The following is a 16990-nucleotide window of genomic DNA, read 5'->3' on the forward strand; positions in this document are numbered from 1 at the left end:
TATTATACGTGTTATCGCCATTATCAAATCAAAAAATGTTAGTAGGTACGTACTTCATTTATTTGTATTTAAAAACATTGAAAGTAGTACTTACAATACAAAAAGATTGAACAAATAATTATTAATTAATCCAATTTAATTTTAAAGAGATAAAATATTATACATAAACGATAAACAAGATAATAATTATTATTTTCAGTTTAACTGGAAAAAGCTAAAAACTAGATTATTTTAATGGTTACCTACTTGAAATAATTGAGATATGAATTAATTCAAAATCTAAATTTTTATAGTTAAGTTAAAAAAATAAAAAAAATAAACTTTTTAACCTAGTAATTTTTTTTTTTTTTTTTTTAATGTAACAGTAAATCTCAAAAATTAACATTTTAAAATTTAGATGCATAATTATTACGTAAATCAAAAATTAATTAAATATTAAGTTTGAAAATTTAAGCAACACGAATTACTTACATTACATGAGTACGTATATATTACAAGTATATTATAACTATACATACAAGGTTTATGATTGAAGGTTTAATAAAATAAATTATTTATAGTTAATGACTGTTTTTTGTTGGGAAGAAAAAATACATTTTAAATGTTGAAAGATGTTAAAAGGAACATCATAGGTAAACGTGATGCCATGATACTTCGTTTGCAGTTAAATAAATTATTAGTGTACCTATGAATTATTATTTATTACCTATATTTGTAAACAATTGGCTATTTGATATTTCTATAGATATTTTACATAATTTATCATAGTAATACTGTATGTTAAATTAACTTTTGTCAAAAACATTGCTGCATATACAACATAATGTGGGCATCGAGAATATTGCGAATAAAAATGTCTACAATTCTACTAAAAAAATATTTATTGATAATTGTACTTATAATTAGCACAAATGTATTACGCTTTTTATTTAGTATCGTGCGTATAAAAAAAGTAAAAAAAAAAAAAATGCGACAGACAAATTAATTGATATCGATGCAACACTATCATCCGTAGGTAGAGGTATGTGAATGTGTGAAATAAATAACTGACTCACTCGATAACTCGTCCGCCCAGTAGGTATATTATATGAGTTTAATAGCGTATACTCGAATATTTCCAAACGTTCTCACACATTCGGGAAAATCCGCGAATATACTAGACTATAATATAACCGGCGTTGCCACAATACTATAAAGTAAAATAAAGTAATAAAGTAATAAAGTAATAAAATAATTATTATTAATATCAGGCTTGGACTGGGATGTTGTAACATCCGCTCTTCACTGGTCGCTACCGTTCGACGTGTTCCCTATGGCAAAGTTATGTTTATATTAACACTAGAAATCAGGGTAACCTTATTTAAGTAAAGTCCATAGGTATACGTATACAATATTTATCGCATATTAATACAAAACAGATAACTAATATACAATAAATAATAATGTATAAAGTATACGAGGGTTATCGATCTGAGGAGAGTGGCCGGGTAGGTAGATATGATGTGTAGACTTGCCTCTAGTGTGCGGATGTTCATCGATAGCCGTGCGGATCATCGAGAAATCTTCTCCGCTGTCTTGTTCTTTTCGTGTCGCTCACACCCTTGTATATCGGTAATTTTATACACTACGACTCATACAGAAAAACTTGAGTCAGCAATCGGCCCCGATCGCCATTCCTCACACTCAGTATATTAGCCGTGCTCTGAAGAACAATGTTACGATGTCGATAGATGGCAATTGTTACTATATAAAAATATGGAGTGAAATATTTATTAAAACCTAAAGAGCAAACATTAATAATTTTATGGACATTTTTCAATACCTACATTTCACTATAGTTAAATAGTTGCAATATATCTACATGCTAGCTTTGATTTGTAAATATAATAGAATAAATATTTATAAAAAAACAAAGTATAAAATTGACACGGAGTGATGAACCCACTGTAAAAAAGCCCGGTTAATATTAATTCAAAAAAACAATTACAGATAAAAATATTTACTGTCATCATAAAAAATTATTAGTCCGAACTATATCTATTGACAAAAATGGTAAAAGTTCAATCATATATATCTATAATTTATAATTCAAAAATTGATAAATTTGTCTTCATTAACTACATAAGATATATCTGCTGTATGAGTAAAACCCGACAAACCAGATAATTAAGATAAAAGCAATATTATTGGATAAAAAAGTTCAATTAGTGTCAAAGTCAAAAAAAATAGTCGTAACATGTAACAATAGTGCTGTCATATTACCGATATTTGACTGAAATGCTTAATAATACTAATTGGAATGTTATTTTGTGCATCACATATTTAAAAGAACCGGACTTTTTATATTTTGGGCTTTTGAATAGTCTACCGGGAAAATGTAGTAGGTACCCTTGCACTATACTACTATAACCAATTCATGTTTGTATAAAGTTTATAGTTCTATTTCTATAGCTACCAAACTAATATAGGTATAATATTATTATTAGCTATATAATTGCGTATTATAGAATAAAGTGATGTGTGAATATATAGGTTTATGGAACAATAACTTAAAATTAGTCTAAATATTATGAACATTTTATTGTATGGGTATAAGCAGTAGATATTAATAATCGGTACATTAATACACATAATAAAAATAGTTTCTAACCCTTAGGTACATGAACATGATAATACTTTCTAAATTACATGTAACATACTTATTATGATAAAATAAAAAAATCGTTATTTTTTGATAAGAATTAAATTACCTATTTAATTTTTTCTAAATTTTAACTTCAAATGTTTTTAAAAAAATGTATGCGCATGTTCTCAAATTGTAGTTAGAAAAGTTTATAAGAAACCGTGCATTATATTTTTAGGATTTAATTATAAGAATTTAAAATGTATAAATTCTTAACTAACAAATAATTTGCAAATTTCTGTGATTTTGACCAATATTTGAACTTTTAAAAACACTTATTGGTATAGATGTTAGTTTTGCTCGGTATAAGTATGAATACATCTTACAAATCTATGCTGATTTCTTAAGTATTAGAGATAAGTATTTAAGTATTTAAGATTAAATTGCTACCTATACTATAAGTAAATATTAAAAAAAAAAAATAGTATATTTTAATGCAGTCGTAGCAAATTTTCAAGACAAAGGAAAAATTGTGAAATTTCTAATTTAATTTGAGTAAATAATATTCTAAAATCATGCAAATTATGTGCTAAATTTAGATAAAGGAAATCATTAAAATTCCTAAATGGGTGTAGCTGGCGCAATGAACGTACAAGCTATGTACGTTATATACAAGCTATATTAGGTATATACTATATATCTATACTTATTTTAAATAAAAATATTTATAATATAAATATATAATATTTATAATCCTAAAATTATTATTTAAAACAAGGGTCGGCAACCTTTTTGGTGTCAAGGGCCTAAAAATAAAAATGATTTTTTTTACGAGGCACTAATCGAATACACCTTATTCTATCTAAACAAAAGTTTATAGTTATATCAAATTTAATTTATTTAAGTCCATCGTTGTTTGGTAGGTATATTAATTTAATGTAGTATATATTAACAATTTTTTAATGATAAAAAAAATACAAAGAAAAAGTTAATGTGATTTTTGAGATTGAATAGCATCAAACAGTTTCTTGATTGTAGGTTTGATTTTCGATGTAAAGATTTTCAATACCTATAGCATTCAAGTAACCATCGTATAATAGCGAAGTAGGTATATTTTCTTTTTCAATATTTCATTAGTGAAAAAGTTAATTTACAAATATTCGCACTTCTAATTTCTAAACGCGGATAACATTTGTTTCCCAGAGACTCGAATAAAACTGAACTAAGTTGTGGCCATCGTGAAAAGCAGTTTAAAAACTTTCGTCACTTTGTAACTCAATAATTACCATTTGTAAACAATAATGTGGTTTACAATATTTTTATATTAATTATAAATTGGCATCGCGGACCGCGGGTTGCCGTCTGTCGACTCTTGATTTAAAATATTATAAATTTATAACTATTATAAAATATATAAGTAAATAATATTGTTATTGTTATATTATCATCATTCATCATTCATCACTCACAAAAACTGATTATTTTTGGGCGGCAATATGATTTTACGTTTAGTTGATTATGTATATTTGATAAGTTTTATCATTTTTATCACATAGTATTATGTTTGAGTAGAGATAACAACAAAGTAAAGTGAAAAATAACTGAACTCAAACTTGAAACTTCAAAGTTCTTTTATTGTATTTTATTTTTTTTACATGTACGCGGTTCGTTTAATAATAGTTTGCATATTTTAATACAGAAGTTATTTTAATAATATAATTTTAATAGTATAATAATAATAATCTGTTGTATAATTTATGTTTAGAAATATTTTCTATAAGATGAAAAAAATTTTGAAGCCATTAGGATGTGAAGTGCATGGGGTTGACTTAAAAACTGAAACAAGTCCTGAAAGTAATATTTATGTTTCATAATCTTTAATAGCTGTGTTTCATATTTATATTTTTTTTAAAACAGTTAATTGATTTATCTACTTACCATGTTTAGTTAACTTGTAATTTAATTATATCATAATATATTTTTATGAAATACATTACATTTTCAGTTATTAAACAGATACAGGAAGATGTTACAAAACATAGAATCTTAATATTTAAAGATCAAGGTGTAATAAGTGGTGATAGACATGTTGAGATTAGTCGTTGGTTTGGAGAGTTAGAATCTACATTCTACAAACATAAGAAATCACCTCATCCTGATGTGTTTCGAGTATCCAATGATGAAAATGAAGGATGTACAGGTAAATATGTCTATATATATTAATGAAATTTACTTCTTTATGTAGACATTTAAATTTTTTTATCAAATCTTAATTAGTAATTATTTTTGTCAAATAGGTATCTATTAGTGCACATATTTTATTATTTAAACTTCACAAAAAATTTACGTCTATAATACCCATTTATACTAGAATAATTACATTATTAAACAATGCATTTTAATAAACTTTTTAATATGAAAATAATTGATATCTATGTTTGTATGGATATATTCATAAAATAGTTTTTTAATAATAAAGAGTTTGTTTTTTTTTTAACTTGCCGGAAAATATCAAAAAAGTTACTATTATTATAAAAATTTGATATTTGAGTTTATCTGAGTATAATTTTTATTTAATTAATCTAATATCAAAATAATATAATTTTATAATTAGCTATATATTATTCAAGGTGTTGGACGATCGGGTTGGCACATAGATGGGACATTTCAACCTGCACCATTTAGTTATTCTTTGTATCATATGCCGTGTGTACCTAAAGAAGGACATACATTATTTATTCCACTGACAGAGTTGATTCAAAGTTTGGATAAAGATACTTATGATACTTGGAATCGAGCTTGGATGGTTAGTGATAGAAGATCGTCACCTATCCATCCACTGATATATAGTCATCCTCGAACAGGCAAACCAGTGTGTATCATTAAAAACTTTTTTGAAATTATATTTATTGTTTATAATTAATTATAACATTAATAGTTATTATAATTATAGGTGTTATGTTTTCATTTGGGAATGACTACTGGATTTATTTGGAACTATAAACTTCCATCAGAATCAATTGCTAGCCATGAAGAATACAAAGAACTTTTAGGTTCAATAAACAATAAAATCAATCAAGATAATGGAAAGCTTATATATGTACACAAGGTATATATTTTATTTTATACCTAAAAAAAAAAAATAACGATTTCAAATTTAATTACCAATTTTTACTATATATTTTTTTAAATTATTCACTATTATTGTTAAAAAGTTATAACAAAATTATATAAAGTATATATAAAAAATATATGTACTTATAAGTTATAATATTAATTATAATAATTTCTTCTGGCTGAATTGACTTTATTTTGGTAATATATTGTAGTGTATTAAAAATTAATTAATACTAATAAATATATAATTAAATTTAGAAATTAAAACTTATATATTTTTCACACTAATGTCTAATGTTGAAGTTACTTTAAAAAATCTCTTTTATTACTTGACATTTTAGATTTTTTAAAATTATTTCATGAGATAAAAACGTTTAAATATTGGCATATTAATATGGTTTAATCATGAATCATATAAAAAAAAAAAAAAAACTTTTTTCCTATTGTTTATTAATAGTTCGACCATCTGTATTACATTAATTTAAACTATAAAGTTTAAATGGGTAATTATTCTCAGATAAATGTTATCTGCAGATAAAAAATGTATTTTTTAAATTATTTTGATTCCTCATCCTAAAAAAAAACTCTGAATTCCTAATATAATTTTCCAAAACTATTAATTGTTGACGTTTATAAAAAAATTAAGAAAATACATAGTTAAAATAATTTATTTTATGTTTAGAATGCTGTATTTATTTCAAACGCACTATTATTTGTTTATAAATAATAAATTGTTTGTAATTTTCATTTAAACATTTTATGTTAAGAAGTTCTTTAATAATATTTATTTAATTTTATTGTTTAGTGGGAACCAGGGGATTTCATTATATCTGATAACTTAGCTGTTGGACATTTTGCTCACTCGAGTACACAGGCACCCAGAAGTGAAGTTGGTCTCAGAGTTCTACATAGAACTACTATTAAAGGAACACATCCACCAAAAAAGTAAAAAATAAAATATTTTTTTAAATATAACTACTGCTATGATTTTAATATTCTTAAACATTTGTTATGTATTTTATTGAAAAATATATATTATTGTTTTATTTTTTAATAAATACTTTTTTTTCTATATTATCCTTAAATAAATTGTCATTTATGTTATTCTCACTTAATCAACAGTGAATAAATCAATGGTTATACCAAACTAGTAAGTGATATTAGTTGTATTATCCTTTGTTGAATAATATTAAAATGAACAAAAAATCTACTATTATTATATTGTTTTATATGTATATGAAAAATATTTCATAAATTTTTATACACGAACAATTACAATTTATAAGTTCCTTTCTTATTATTATAACCCAATAAGTGTGATACACTAATATGAATAAGTATACAAAATAAATTATAAGTAAAAATTTAAAAATAATAGTTATTATAGTTTTATTATTGCTTAATTTTGATCTACTTATATTTGGCTTTAAAGTTATTGATAGTTAATGTTTAAATTTTGAATATTATTTTTATAAAATAGAAACATCAACATTTTTTAATATATATCAGTTTCAGTATACATAACTATATGTGTATATACGATAGACGTTGATACATAGTAATTAATTATAATTTTCTAGATTCAATAATTATCTACTCAAATAGTTAAAGTCCTATTGATATTTTAAGACTATAGAAATTTGATGGTTCATTATATATGTTATTCTGTCTTTGTCAGTAGGTACTCAGTTGATGTTGAAAGTTTAACTTTAGTTGGTAAATAATATCACCTGCATGAATGTATGATGATTCAAACACAAAAGTATGCAGCCTATGTGGTAAAGTTCTTGTGACATGGTTGAACATTAGTATTGTTAGTTGTAAGTTTTAACTTTGCTATTAACCAAAAAAAAAATTGTATATTTATATTATTATGTATAGCCGTATAGGTACCTACTGTATAGATATTAATATTGATTATCTAATTAATAATTCAGTGATATTAGGTTAGTAGAAGAAATTTAAATTTTTAATAGTACATTTACTGATATACTTATATAACTAATGCAAGCATTTTAGTATAGTAAATTAGGAGGGGTTAAATTGTGCAAAGAACAAAATTTATTGTATAAGTAGGTAGGTTGGTACCTATTCATTGTTCATAGTTTTAGTAGTAGGTACCTATAAATTATAATGAAATAAGGTTATATACATTTTTATTTGAAGTAACTTAGGTATCTTATTAATACAGGGATAAATATGGTTAAAAAATTAAGAGTGTTTGAAGTATAAATTAACGTGTATTAACATTGTATTTTCTGCTTAGCTTAGAGCTAAGCCCCCTTCTAATTTATACCTATGATTATTAATAATCATAACTATAAAATTTAGTTTTTAGGTACTTAGTTAATATTATAATTTATTTAGATAATTAATCGCTAAATATCTACATGTTATATTAGTAGCCAGTTGTAGGTATATACTATATACCTACTATATAATATTTATGCATGTGTGAATAATAGGTATATACTAGATACTTATCCTCTAATAAATTAATAAAATTACCTAGAAATAGGATAAACAGTAAGAAATATATTATAAATTTATAATTGCAATAATAAAAATAGGTACTTATATGTTTTGATAACAAATTTCATTTTGCTCTGGTGGTAACAATTTCTATCATTACCTAACCTATCTAGATATTAGTTATTTTAGCTGTTAATATGTTATATAATTGTAATGATAAACTGAAATTACAGCAGCAATATAATAGTATTTATTATTTGTATCTTTTATACATTTTACTATAACTGTTAAATAATATTAATTCACTTTAGGTACCTACCTTGTACTTTATTGAGTTATAGTTACTATTGATAAATGATAAGTATATATTTAGTTTTATTATATTAACATTATGTACTTATTTATATTTACCACTAGGTATCACTTATACGTTAAACATGATAAAATTTTAAAATACCCATGTAAAATATCAAATATATATTAGGTACCTATTTACCTTAATATCTATATATGAATAAAATAACTAAATTTAAAATCAAGTTAAAAAATTGTAATTGTTTTTTTATGCTAACATTCAGAATGCTATTTTTTTAAAGTTTCAAAAAGTTTTAAACTTCTTAATGGGACTTAAAAAAAAAAAAAAACAATAGCCTGATAGGGGAATGATCGCCATATTATTTATTATATATTATATATTTTATTTATTATATAGTAGGTAATACTAAAGGTATATAGCTAACTCAAACTATCATTTTAAAATTTGACAAGAACAATATATGTGATACATCCGATGGGACAACATAAAGCAACAAAATTTAGATAGAAGTTTCATGTCGCTTTATATAATATACAACTGCTCACTGTAGGCCACTGTCCACTGCGTCTATAGTCTATATCTATATTATTATAAATTATAACGAAGAGCTATGACAGTATAACTGTAGATATAATTGTACTTGTACAGCTATGATATTATTACTTAAGTTATTATCATAGTCATAGTCTATAAATTAATGATTATTTTATGGGATGATATATTTACCGTAAGACGTAATTAATTCAGAAAACGGTAACATTTTAAGAAAAAAAATTTATACTCTTGCATAAATATATGTATATACATTTTTAATTTCATATTTCGAAGCAGAATATGATTTTTGGTATTTATACATATACAAATCAAATTTAGTATAATTTAGCATATGTTATTATTATTATTACCTATTTAGTATATGTTATTCATATTATATAAACACAGTAAGCGTTTAACTTAGAAATTATAAGAAGGTATTTTAAATTTTAAGGAACAAAGTAGTAGGCCAAAATTTTGCTATACTATTCCGTTCATAAAAAGTTAAAAATTGAAATATTTTATAAGTTGTTTCATTAAATTACTCGTGTAAGATTCGATTTTTTATAAGTATTTCAAAAATTATTCTGTTTAAAAAAAACAATTAAAAATGTGTCATTATTAAAAAAAAAAATAAATCGATATGTATATAATTTATAGTTTTTGAAAAATGTTGTTGTTTTATGACTTAAAAATATTAATATTACACTAAATGGATCGCCTGTATAGAACTATTATATGTACTTATTCCTATAATAATATAGATCTATAGAATATGATGGTGAATTTTAAAGGTAAATAGTAAACACTTATTTTATTGAAAAAACAAAAATATTCATGTATACCTATTTATAAGTTATAACATAATAACAATATCTCAGGTACCTAGTCTATTATAATTATTTTTAGGTAGACATAACTACATTCGTTTAATTTATTGTAGGTACTAATAGATGTTTACTGTGGTCTGTGGACTGTTACTTGTTAGCATTAGAGAGTAGAGACTAACTGTATTAGGCATTCGACTACTATTACAGTAGTAAGTATCCGAATGAATAAAGCCGTAAAGGTATAATTATCGCACACAATACAGCAATATAGCAGGTATTTGATTTAATTTAATAAACGTATGAGTACACCACTACTGGCACATAATTGTAGAAATTGAGATGTATAATAATTATATTAGCACTGTATTTGTTTGTCTTGACGTCTTGTTTTTAATATTATTATCATTATTTTATTTAAAAAAACAATAAATTTCAATTTATATTGAAATTGTAATATTACAATTATAAGTACGACTTACAATTAATAAATAAATTACGACGCTATGGAGTTACCTAAATGGTTAAATAGGTAGTAAATACTAAATTTAATAATAATAATAATGTCATAACAATAATAATAATAATAATAATAATACATCATTCCAACGCCAAGTCGAGAAACTCCGAGTGTTGACGACGACAGCGACGAAGTGCGTCGAATCCGAAAATTGCCAATAAACATATGATTGGCGGCTTTCCGTTGGTGGTGTAGAACTCGCGGCGCGTCGGTTGTTGTGCGGAGAGGTGGGGGAGTAGCCGACAAGCTGCTGCCGCCGCTGCTATCGCGTTTCGGCTCGTGCAGTCGTGTTATCAGCGGGTGGCCAACGTGCCCGTTTGCAGCCGCAGCTCTAGTTAAATTTTTTTTTTTTTTTTAAATCAAAATTTCAAGCGCAAAACACCGTATATTATTATATTATATATGAAAAAAAAAAAATAAATAATATAATATAATATTGTATTATTATCCCAATTATAAATATATTTATATATATATATAAATAATATTCCGCAGCGGTCTTCTGTTGTCGGTTTTCGAAATCTGTTATACTATTTAATATAATATAATATTCAGACGTGTGCGTTTCGAGCAGGAGAGGTTCGCGCGCGGCATATCATAATTCCGCACGGGACCGTTCGTGATATTCTATAAATGGGGGAGTACAAATTTAGTGTAAATTCTAGTTTAAGTTCTATCGAGTACCAATCGTCGGTGAACACGTCCGGATTGCCATCGTCGTCGTCGTCGTCACAGTCGTATTTTGCAGACGACGGCCCACAGCAGTTGCAGGACGTCGCCGTCAAACAGCAGATCTCACCGTCACCGGTCAACGGCGATCACCAACAGCTGCCCTCCACCAAAGGCACTGTCAAAGAAGATTCTGTGTTGGCAGTGTTAGGTGGTGGTGGTGGAGGTGATAAATCGTCGGGCGGCCCACAAATGCAGTTACCATCATCTTATAACAATGAAGCTAGTCTTAATGTGATAAACTCGTCGACCAACTCGTCTACGTCTAGTCTATGGTCAGCATCTGTTGATGATACGTTAATACATGGGTTAAATGCATCTGCGGCTGCAAACAACGCTGTAAGTTATGCATTAAAAAAATATAACAATTTTATAAATATATGTATAAAGTTAACAGTTATATTTATGTATTTTTACCAATCAATAGGTAGTTGAGACATTTTTCTATACTTGTGTTTTTAATTTTATTTTTATTTTTCACTTGTCTTTATAATTAAACAAATAAGAATATATTTACTTGTATCTACATTTATTTTACTTATTACTTTTAAATGCTTGATGCTCAGGATTTTTCATCAGGAATTATTTATTTTTATATGAATTATTTTAAATGTATTACATTAGGTACCTATACTTATTTATAATTTAATGATATTTAATTATTAATACTTTAAGCAATTTAATAGTTAATTTTTTATCTAATTATAAATGTAATTTTTTATTATGTATGCACACATTTTTGGAAACTTATATTTTTTCACTAAATAAAGTAAAATATTAAGATATTTTTTTCTAAAAACTAGCTTTTTTTAGCTAACCAGTTATAATGTTATTTGATATTTTTAAGTCTCTTTAAGCTCTCAGCTCCCTAATTTTTGCTTGAATGTTTAGTGTAAGTTTTTAGTAAATAATATACCATTTTAGAGAATTCAAAATTTTGTTGAATATTAAGTTTGATAGTAAATATAGTTTTTTAATATTTTTGAAAAAAATAAAATATATTTATTTAAATTAAAAAAAAAAAAAAAAAAAAAAAAAAAATGAAAATTATGAATTTAATAAATATTTATTGTTATTAGTAAGTATTTATTTAAAAAAAATCTGGAAATTATATTAAGTTTACTTAGGTATCTATATCTTATAATATTTAACTGATCTCTATTCTTTAACCACGTATTTATTTAAACTTAGGAGGAAAGATGGATATTTTGATAAATGCATATCATTAATAGTGAATGTATGCTTTAAAAATAACTTTAAGTTTTCACAAATAACAATATTTACTGTTATTTATTGGTTTTAAATAGGTAGGTACCTATTAGATAAAAAATAGTAAAAAATATGTTAAATTTAAATGTTTAACAATTTTAGTTAATTGAAAATTTGATTATACTTAAGTCTTGTAATTTATTTAAAAAATTAAAAATAAGTAATAATAATTATTTATCATATTCTTGTACCTATAGGTATTTGATTGATTTACTATGTATTTATACATATTGATTAAAATTTAGTTAATAGTTGTCGAATTTAAATAAAACATCAATAAGTACATTAAATCTATTAAAATTATTAAAATCCCATCAATTCATTATTTTTAATTTTAATTTATATTTATTTACATTCTTACCTAGTTAATTATTTCACAATTATAAGAAATATCTATGTACTTTTATCTTAATGTAAGTTCAATTATTAATATTTTTAAAATTTTATTAAAAAGATTAAGAAAATAAAGCTGTTTTATTATAATTATCTAAATAATAAAGTTTTCATGAATATATTTTATTTTTTATGAAATATAAAAAATAAGCACCAATTATTGTCATATTTATTTAGTGGTTTTTTTTTTTTAAGAAATGTCTACTTATTTATGTAAATTATTGTTATTGTTATTTCTAGTTTCATTCAAGAATTAAACAATTCCTATTTATTATAAAGTTTTGTTAGATATGAACATTTTCCTTATGGTACTTAAAAAGAATGATAAATTAAATTTATATATAACATAGTTTTAAATTTAGTTATAAGTTGTTTATGGCTATTCAAATTGATGGATGGATTTAAAATTTAATGTTTTTTAGAATTTCCCTAACACTTTGTACAATACTGGCTTGGGACCTCATCACCAGCAACAACAACAGCAACCACAGCAACATCATCATAGACGTCAAGCATCTGGCGCTACGCATAATTTCCCTCACAATCTGTCTAGGCAACTGCAACAGTCAGCTCATCCGCAGAACCTGTACATGGCCAGTAAGGGATATTCTTGGTCACAGTCTCATCAGAACTCGTGGCTTAACTCTAGTCAAAATCAAAGTGGTATAGCTGGTTCATCATGGAATCGTGGTCGTTCTGTACCTAATTTGAATCCAATGCATGCTTTAGCTGGTCGTAAGCCAAATACTAATTACAATCATCATCAACATCAATCTACTCCTACAAATTCATCAAAATTTAGACGTAGTACTTCTTACCCGGGAAAAGGATTATTCAATCAAAATTCTACAACATTTGATATTAACAACATCGATGAGACAGACACAATGAGTTATCAGGTAAGATTTTTAAAATTATTATGGGTCATAGTTTATATTGGTACTTGAGCAATAGGATTATTAATTGTTAAGGTTAGAATATCAGGAGTTGGGAGAAGTACCTGTTTTTTATATTTAAAAATATCACTAGGTTTTTATGTATTATAATTTAAAATTTATTTGTTATATCTAGGCCTCTTATTTTTCTATATTTAATTATTGCCTTGTTTGTTAATAAAAAGTTTTTACATTTTGATAATTATAGTTAGCTAATAAGAAATTAAAAATTAAACAAATGAAAAGCAAGTATCTATTAAAAAAAAACAATAAAAAATTATCCTCATTAGTGAAAACAGTTATTTAATAGGTATTTATTTAGTGATTTTCTCTATTAAATCAAGTACATTGGTGTTTTTTAGTTAATAGTAAATATCTGTAAATAATTTCATACTTATGATATATAATTATCATACATAGGTATGATTAATAAATGAATAAGTCATAACTTAGGAGCATCAAGCAATAAATACTTTTTAGATTTTAAGTGCAGTAAAAATATATTAGTTTTACAATTATATTTTTTAATACATTTTAGAATAAAATTAATACTCTAAGTGTTTCTAATAGTCATGTACATCTACTGGTGATCAAACTACATTTATATTTTGAATGGGTATGTGATCTTATTTTTTAAATTTTTCAGTAATTTTTCTATTTGTAAGAAAATATTTTAAAAATATTTTATTAAGTGCAGCTTTATTCAAAATTATATTCCATTGCAATAATTCATTTTGTGAATTATCTGACTTATGCATTTTTATAAATTAATATCACAGCACTCAATTATCTTGCATTGAGATAATATCAAAAGATCTAAGTGATTCAAATAAAGATACATTGTATTAACCTTTGTGGGACTCCTTGTATGTAATTTTCATTAATGATTTGATAATGTATTCAGTTATTTTTTTTCTGTCAAGATTTTAACATGGACATCAATGTACTCGTATAATATGTTATTTATATGGTTTTAACAATATGTATACAAATACTACCTTGAGTAATATTTAAATTACTTAGCAATTGTATTAAACGATTAAATTTATAATTTTCAATTATTATATAAAAGTTATTTTTATAACTTTAAACTTTAATAACATAGATAATAAATTTTAAATAAACTTATCTTTAATTCAGTTCAGAGCATAAATAGAAGTTATAATTGTAAAATTATGTAGTCTATAACCTGTGTTTTATACTAAAATATTTTTTTAGTGTTCTTTTTCAATAGCAATAAAGTTGTCTAACTTATTTTAAGTACAATAGGTACCTACAACATTTTTTTTTAAATTTCAAGTTTAAATATCTATTTACTTGATAAAGTAGTTTAATAATGATGAGATTTTTTATCGTGTTTGTTTTCTATAAATTATTTAAAATGTGTATTTACTGTTTTTAAGTCAAATAGAAAACACATTAGAAATATTAATTGTACTATTTTTAAAGAGTGTTACTTCCGTTTATGAATAATTTGAATACGTATTTTTTTAAGGTGTCAATTATAATGATCAACAAATTTTATTCATTTACAGATCTCTAAAATAAAGTTTAGTAATATAGTTTTTCTAACTTATTGGTAAAATGAATACATTTATTCGCTTGTTTTAGTGAAGATTAATTTTGTATTCTTTGAAATTGAATTATTTCCGTTTAATTAATCGGTAGACCGATTAGGAAGGTCCAACTACCCAAGCATTATCCTATGCTGTTGTTTTATTTGTTACTCCAAGGAAAACTTAGGAAAACAATTCTTATGAGTAATGGCGGCATTATGCCAAGTCTGTTGTTTTATTAACGAATCCTTTTCCACTCTTTTCTATCTTTTGTGAATACTCCTTTAGCATTGCCGATTAAATACGTTTTTCTTGCTTATTTATACCACCACCATATTAAATCCTTCATACCATTAACAGGAATCTCTGCGGGATATTGGTAAATGAATGACATGCTTACTTTTGTTGTCTGTTATTATTTTTAACCTTTATTATATGAATTATAAATCATTATTTCAAAAAGTATTTACGTAAAATACTAGTTTAATAAAAATATTAAAAATATGTTTCACTATGTTAAAAAATAGGATTATGTTTACAAATATTGTTTTTATTTAATATCTATAGGTAACTATCTATTAGGCGTATAAATATTTATATTTAATAATTAAGGGTATAATAACTTTTAAATTACCAGTATTGTATTGTTATAGTATAAATGTTAAATCTAAACATGCAAAAACTCAAAAACTTAGCTTAAATAAAATAATTATACACGCCCTTCAATAACTCAAATACCAACATTTTAATGTTTTTGATAAAAGTTAAATTATTTAGTTTATATTTATTTAACTAAAAACATATGCTATATAAATAATCTAAATTTTCCATTTCATTTTTTTTTTTTATCAAAATATTTCTGCGTATTAATAATAATATATATTTAATGTGTAGACTAGTCATATTCAATTGTTTTTTTACTCCAACTGAGGCTTTACTACCTACACACATAATGTTTTGTTAAAATGATCATATATTTACAACAATCATTCTTTCGTGTCTTATTGTACCTCTTCTTTAATAAGAGTATAGTAATTTGTGTAATGATTGTGTTAAGGTAAAACCATCCTAGACCTTTATAAACCCAATTCTATTCAGTAAAGTTTCATTTAAAAGTTCTCTTAAGAGGATTTACCTCTTAAAATGTTTGTAGTCTTATTACAATAGTCACGTCTCAAAATTTATTTTGAAACTATTTATTATTCGCTGAAGAAGAAACCATTATTTTTCAATTATTTTCGTGAAATGTGTTATAAATATTTTTACATTAAATAAACGACAAAATTCAATTTTTTAAGTAATTTAAATAGTTTGGTGCATTAAATTGTATTTAGTTACTGTAAAAGTATAATTTAAAATATATTTTTAAACAAATCTAAAAACGAAAATCAGGTTGTCACATTGATATAGTGTTTTTTCGTTGTCGTTGTCGTTTTTTTTTTTTTTGATACATTGTTTCAAAAGGTAGCCGACGCAGGCGTTAAGAAGACCCTCCGGCTGTACGGTCAATAAAAATAGTGGCCCCGCCGGCGGCGCGTGGACGACGGGCGGCCTTACTACGAATAACCTCTCGGGTTCGCCACGTTGCAATGAGCACATACACGCGCGCTTGGGAAATGACACAGGGGTGTATGTTGACTGGCGGGTGTACAGAGTACAAACCATAGATGTATAGCAGGTACTAACTCATGCACGTCAA

At 24.7% G+C, this 16990-nt stretch overlaps 2 protein-coding genes across 5 annotated transcripts in view; both read left to right on the forward strand.

Moving 5' to 3' along the window:
- The first annotated feature begins 4201 nt into the window (after positions 1 to 4201).
- Positions 4202 to 6738, forward strand: LOC112596000 (alpha-ketoglutarate-dependent taurine dioxygenase-like). 3 transcript variants are annotated; one of them, XM_025341436.1, is made up of 6 exons: positions 4202 to 4280; positions 4389 to 4477; positions 4629 to 4823; positions 5254 to 5495; positions 5577 to 5732; positions 6546 to 6738. In XM_025341436.1, the coding sequence occupies exons 2-6, from the start codon at positions 4405 to 4407 to the stop codon at positions 6687 to 6689; spliced, it is 810 nt and encodes a 269-aa protein (XP_025197221.1). In that variant the 5' UTR covers positions 4202 to 4280; positions 4389 to 4404; the 3' UTR covers positions 6690 to 6738. The 3 variants fall into 3 exon arrangements, with proteins under 3 accessions (XP_025197221.1, XP_025197222.1, XP_025197220.1); XM_025341437.1 differs by having other exon boundaries at positions 4220 to 4287; XM_025341435.1 differs by lacking the exon at positions 4202 to 4280 and having other exon boundaries at positions 4348 to 4477.
- A 4116-nt stretch (positions 6739 to 10854) lies between these two features.
- LOC112596070 (cytoplasmic polyadenylation element-binding protein 2) overlaps positions 10855 to 16990 on the forward strand; it is a 113968-nt gene continuing 107832 nt past the window's right edge. The window contains exons 1-3 of one of the 2 annotated variants that reach the window (XM_025341548.1): positions 10855 to 11477; positions 13223 to 13463; positions 13530 to 13699. In XM_025341548.1, coding sequence (XP_025197333.1) covers positions 11043 to 11477; positions 13223 to 13463; positions 13530 to 13699 — 846 coding nt within the window. In that variant the 5' untranslated portion in view covers positions 10855 to 11042. Of the gene's footprint in view, positions 11478 to 13222; positions 13700 to 16990 lie in introns of both variants that reach the window. The other variant, XM_025341547.1, reaches the window with a different exon arrangement.

Source organism: Melanaphis sacchari, unplaced genomic scaffold, assembly GCF_002803265.2.
Source record: "Melanaphis sacchari strain LSU unplaced genomic scaffold, SCAv2.0 Contig2_pilon_pilon, whole genome shotgun sequence".
NCBI classification, from domain to species: Eukaryota; Metazoa; Arthropoda; class Insecta; order Hemiptera; family Aphididae; genus Melanaphis; species Melanaphis sacchari.

Excerpts from the sequence above, each read along its gene's own strand:
- LOC112596000 (XM_025341435.1), top strand. The coding sequence starts at position 4,381 with ATGTTTAGAAATATTTTCTATAAGATGAAAAAAATTTTGAAGCCATTA. Across the intron at positions 4,478-4,628 it reads AACTGAAACAAGTCCTGAAA|TTATTAAACAGATACAGGAA; the intron begins GTAATATTTATG and ends TTACATTTTCAG. Across the intron at positions 4,824-5,253 it reads TGAAAATGAAGGATGTACAG|GTGTTGGACGATCGGGTTGG; the intron begins GTAAATATGTCT and ends ATATTATTCAAG.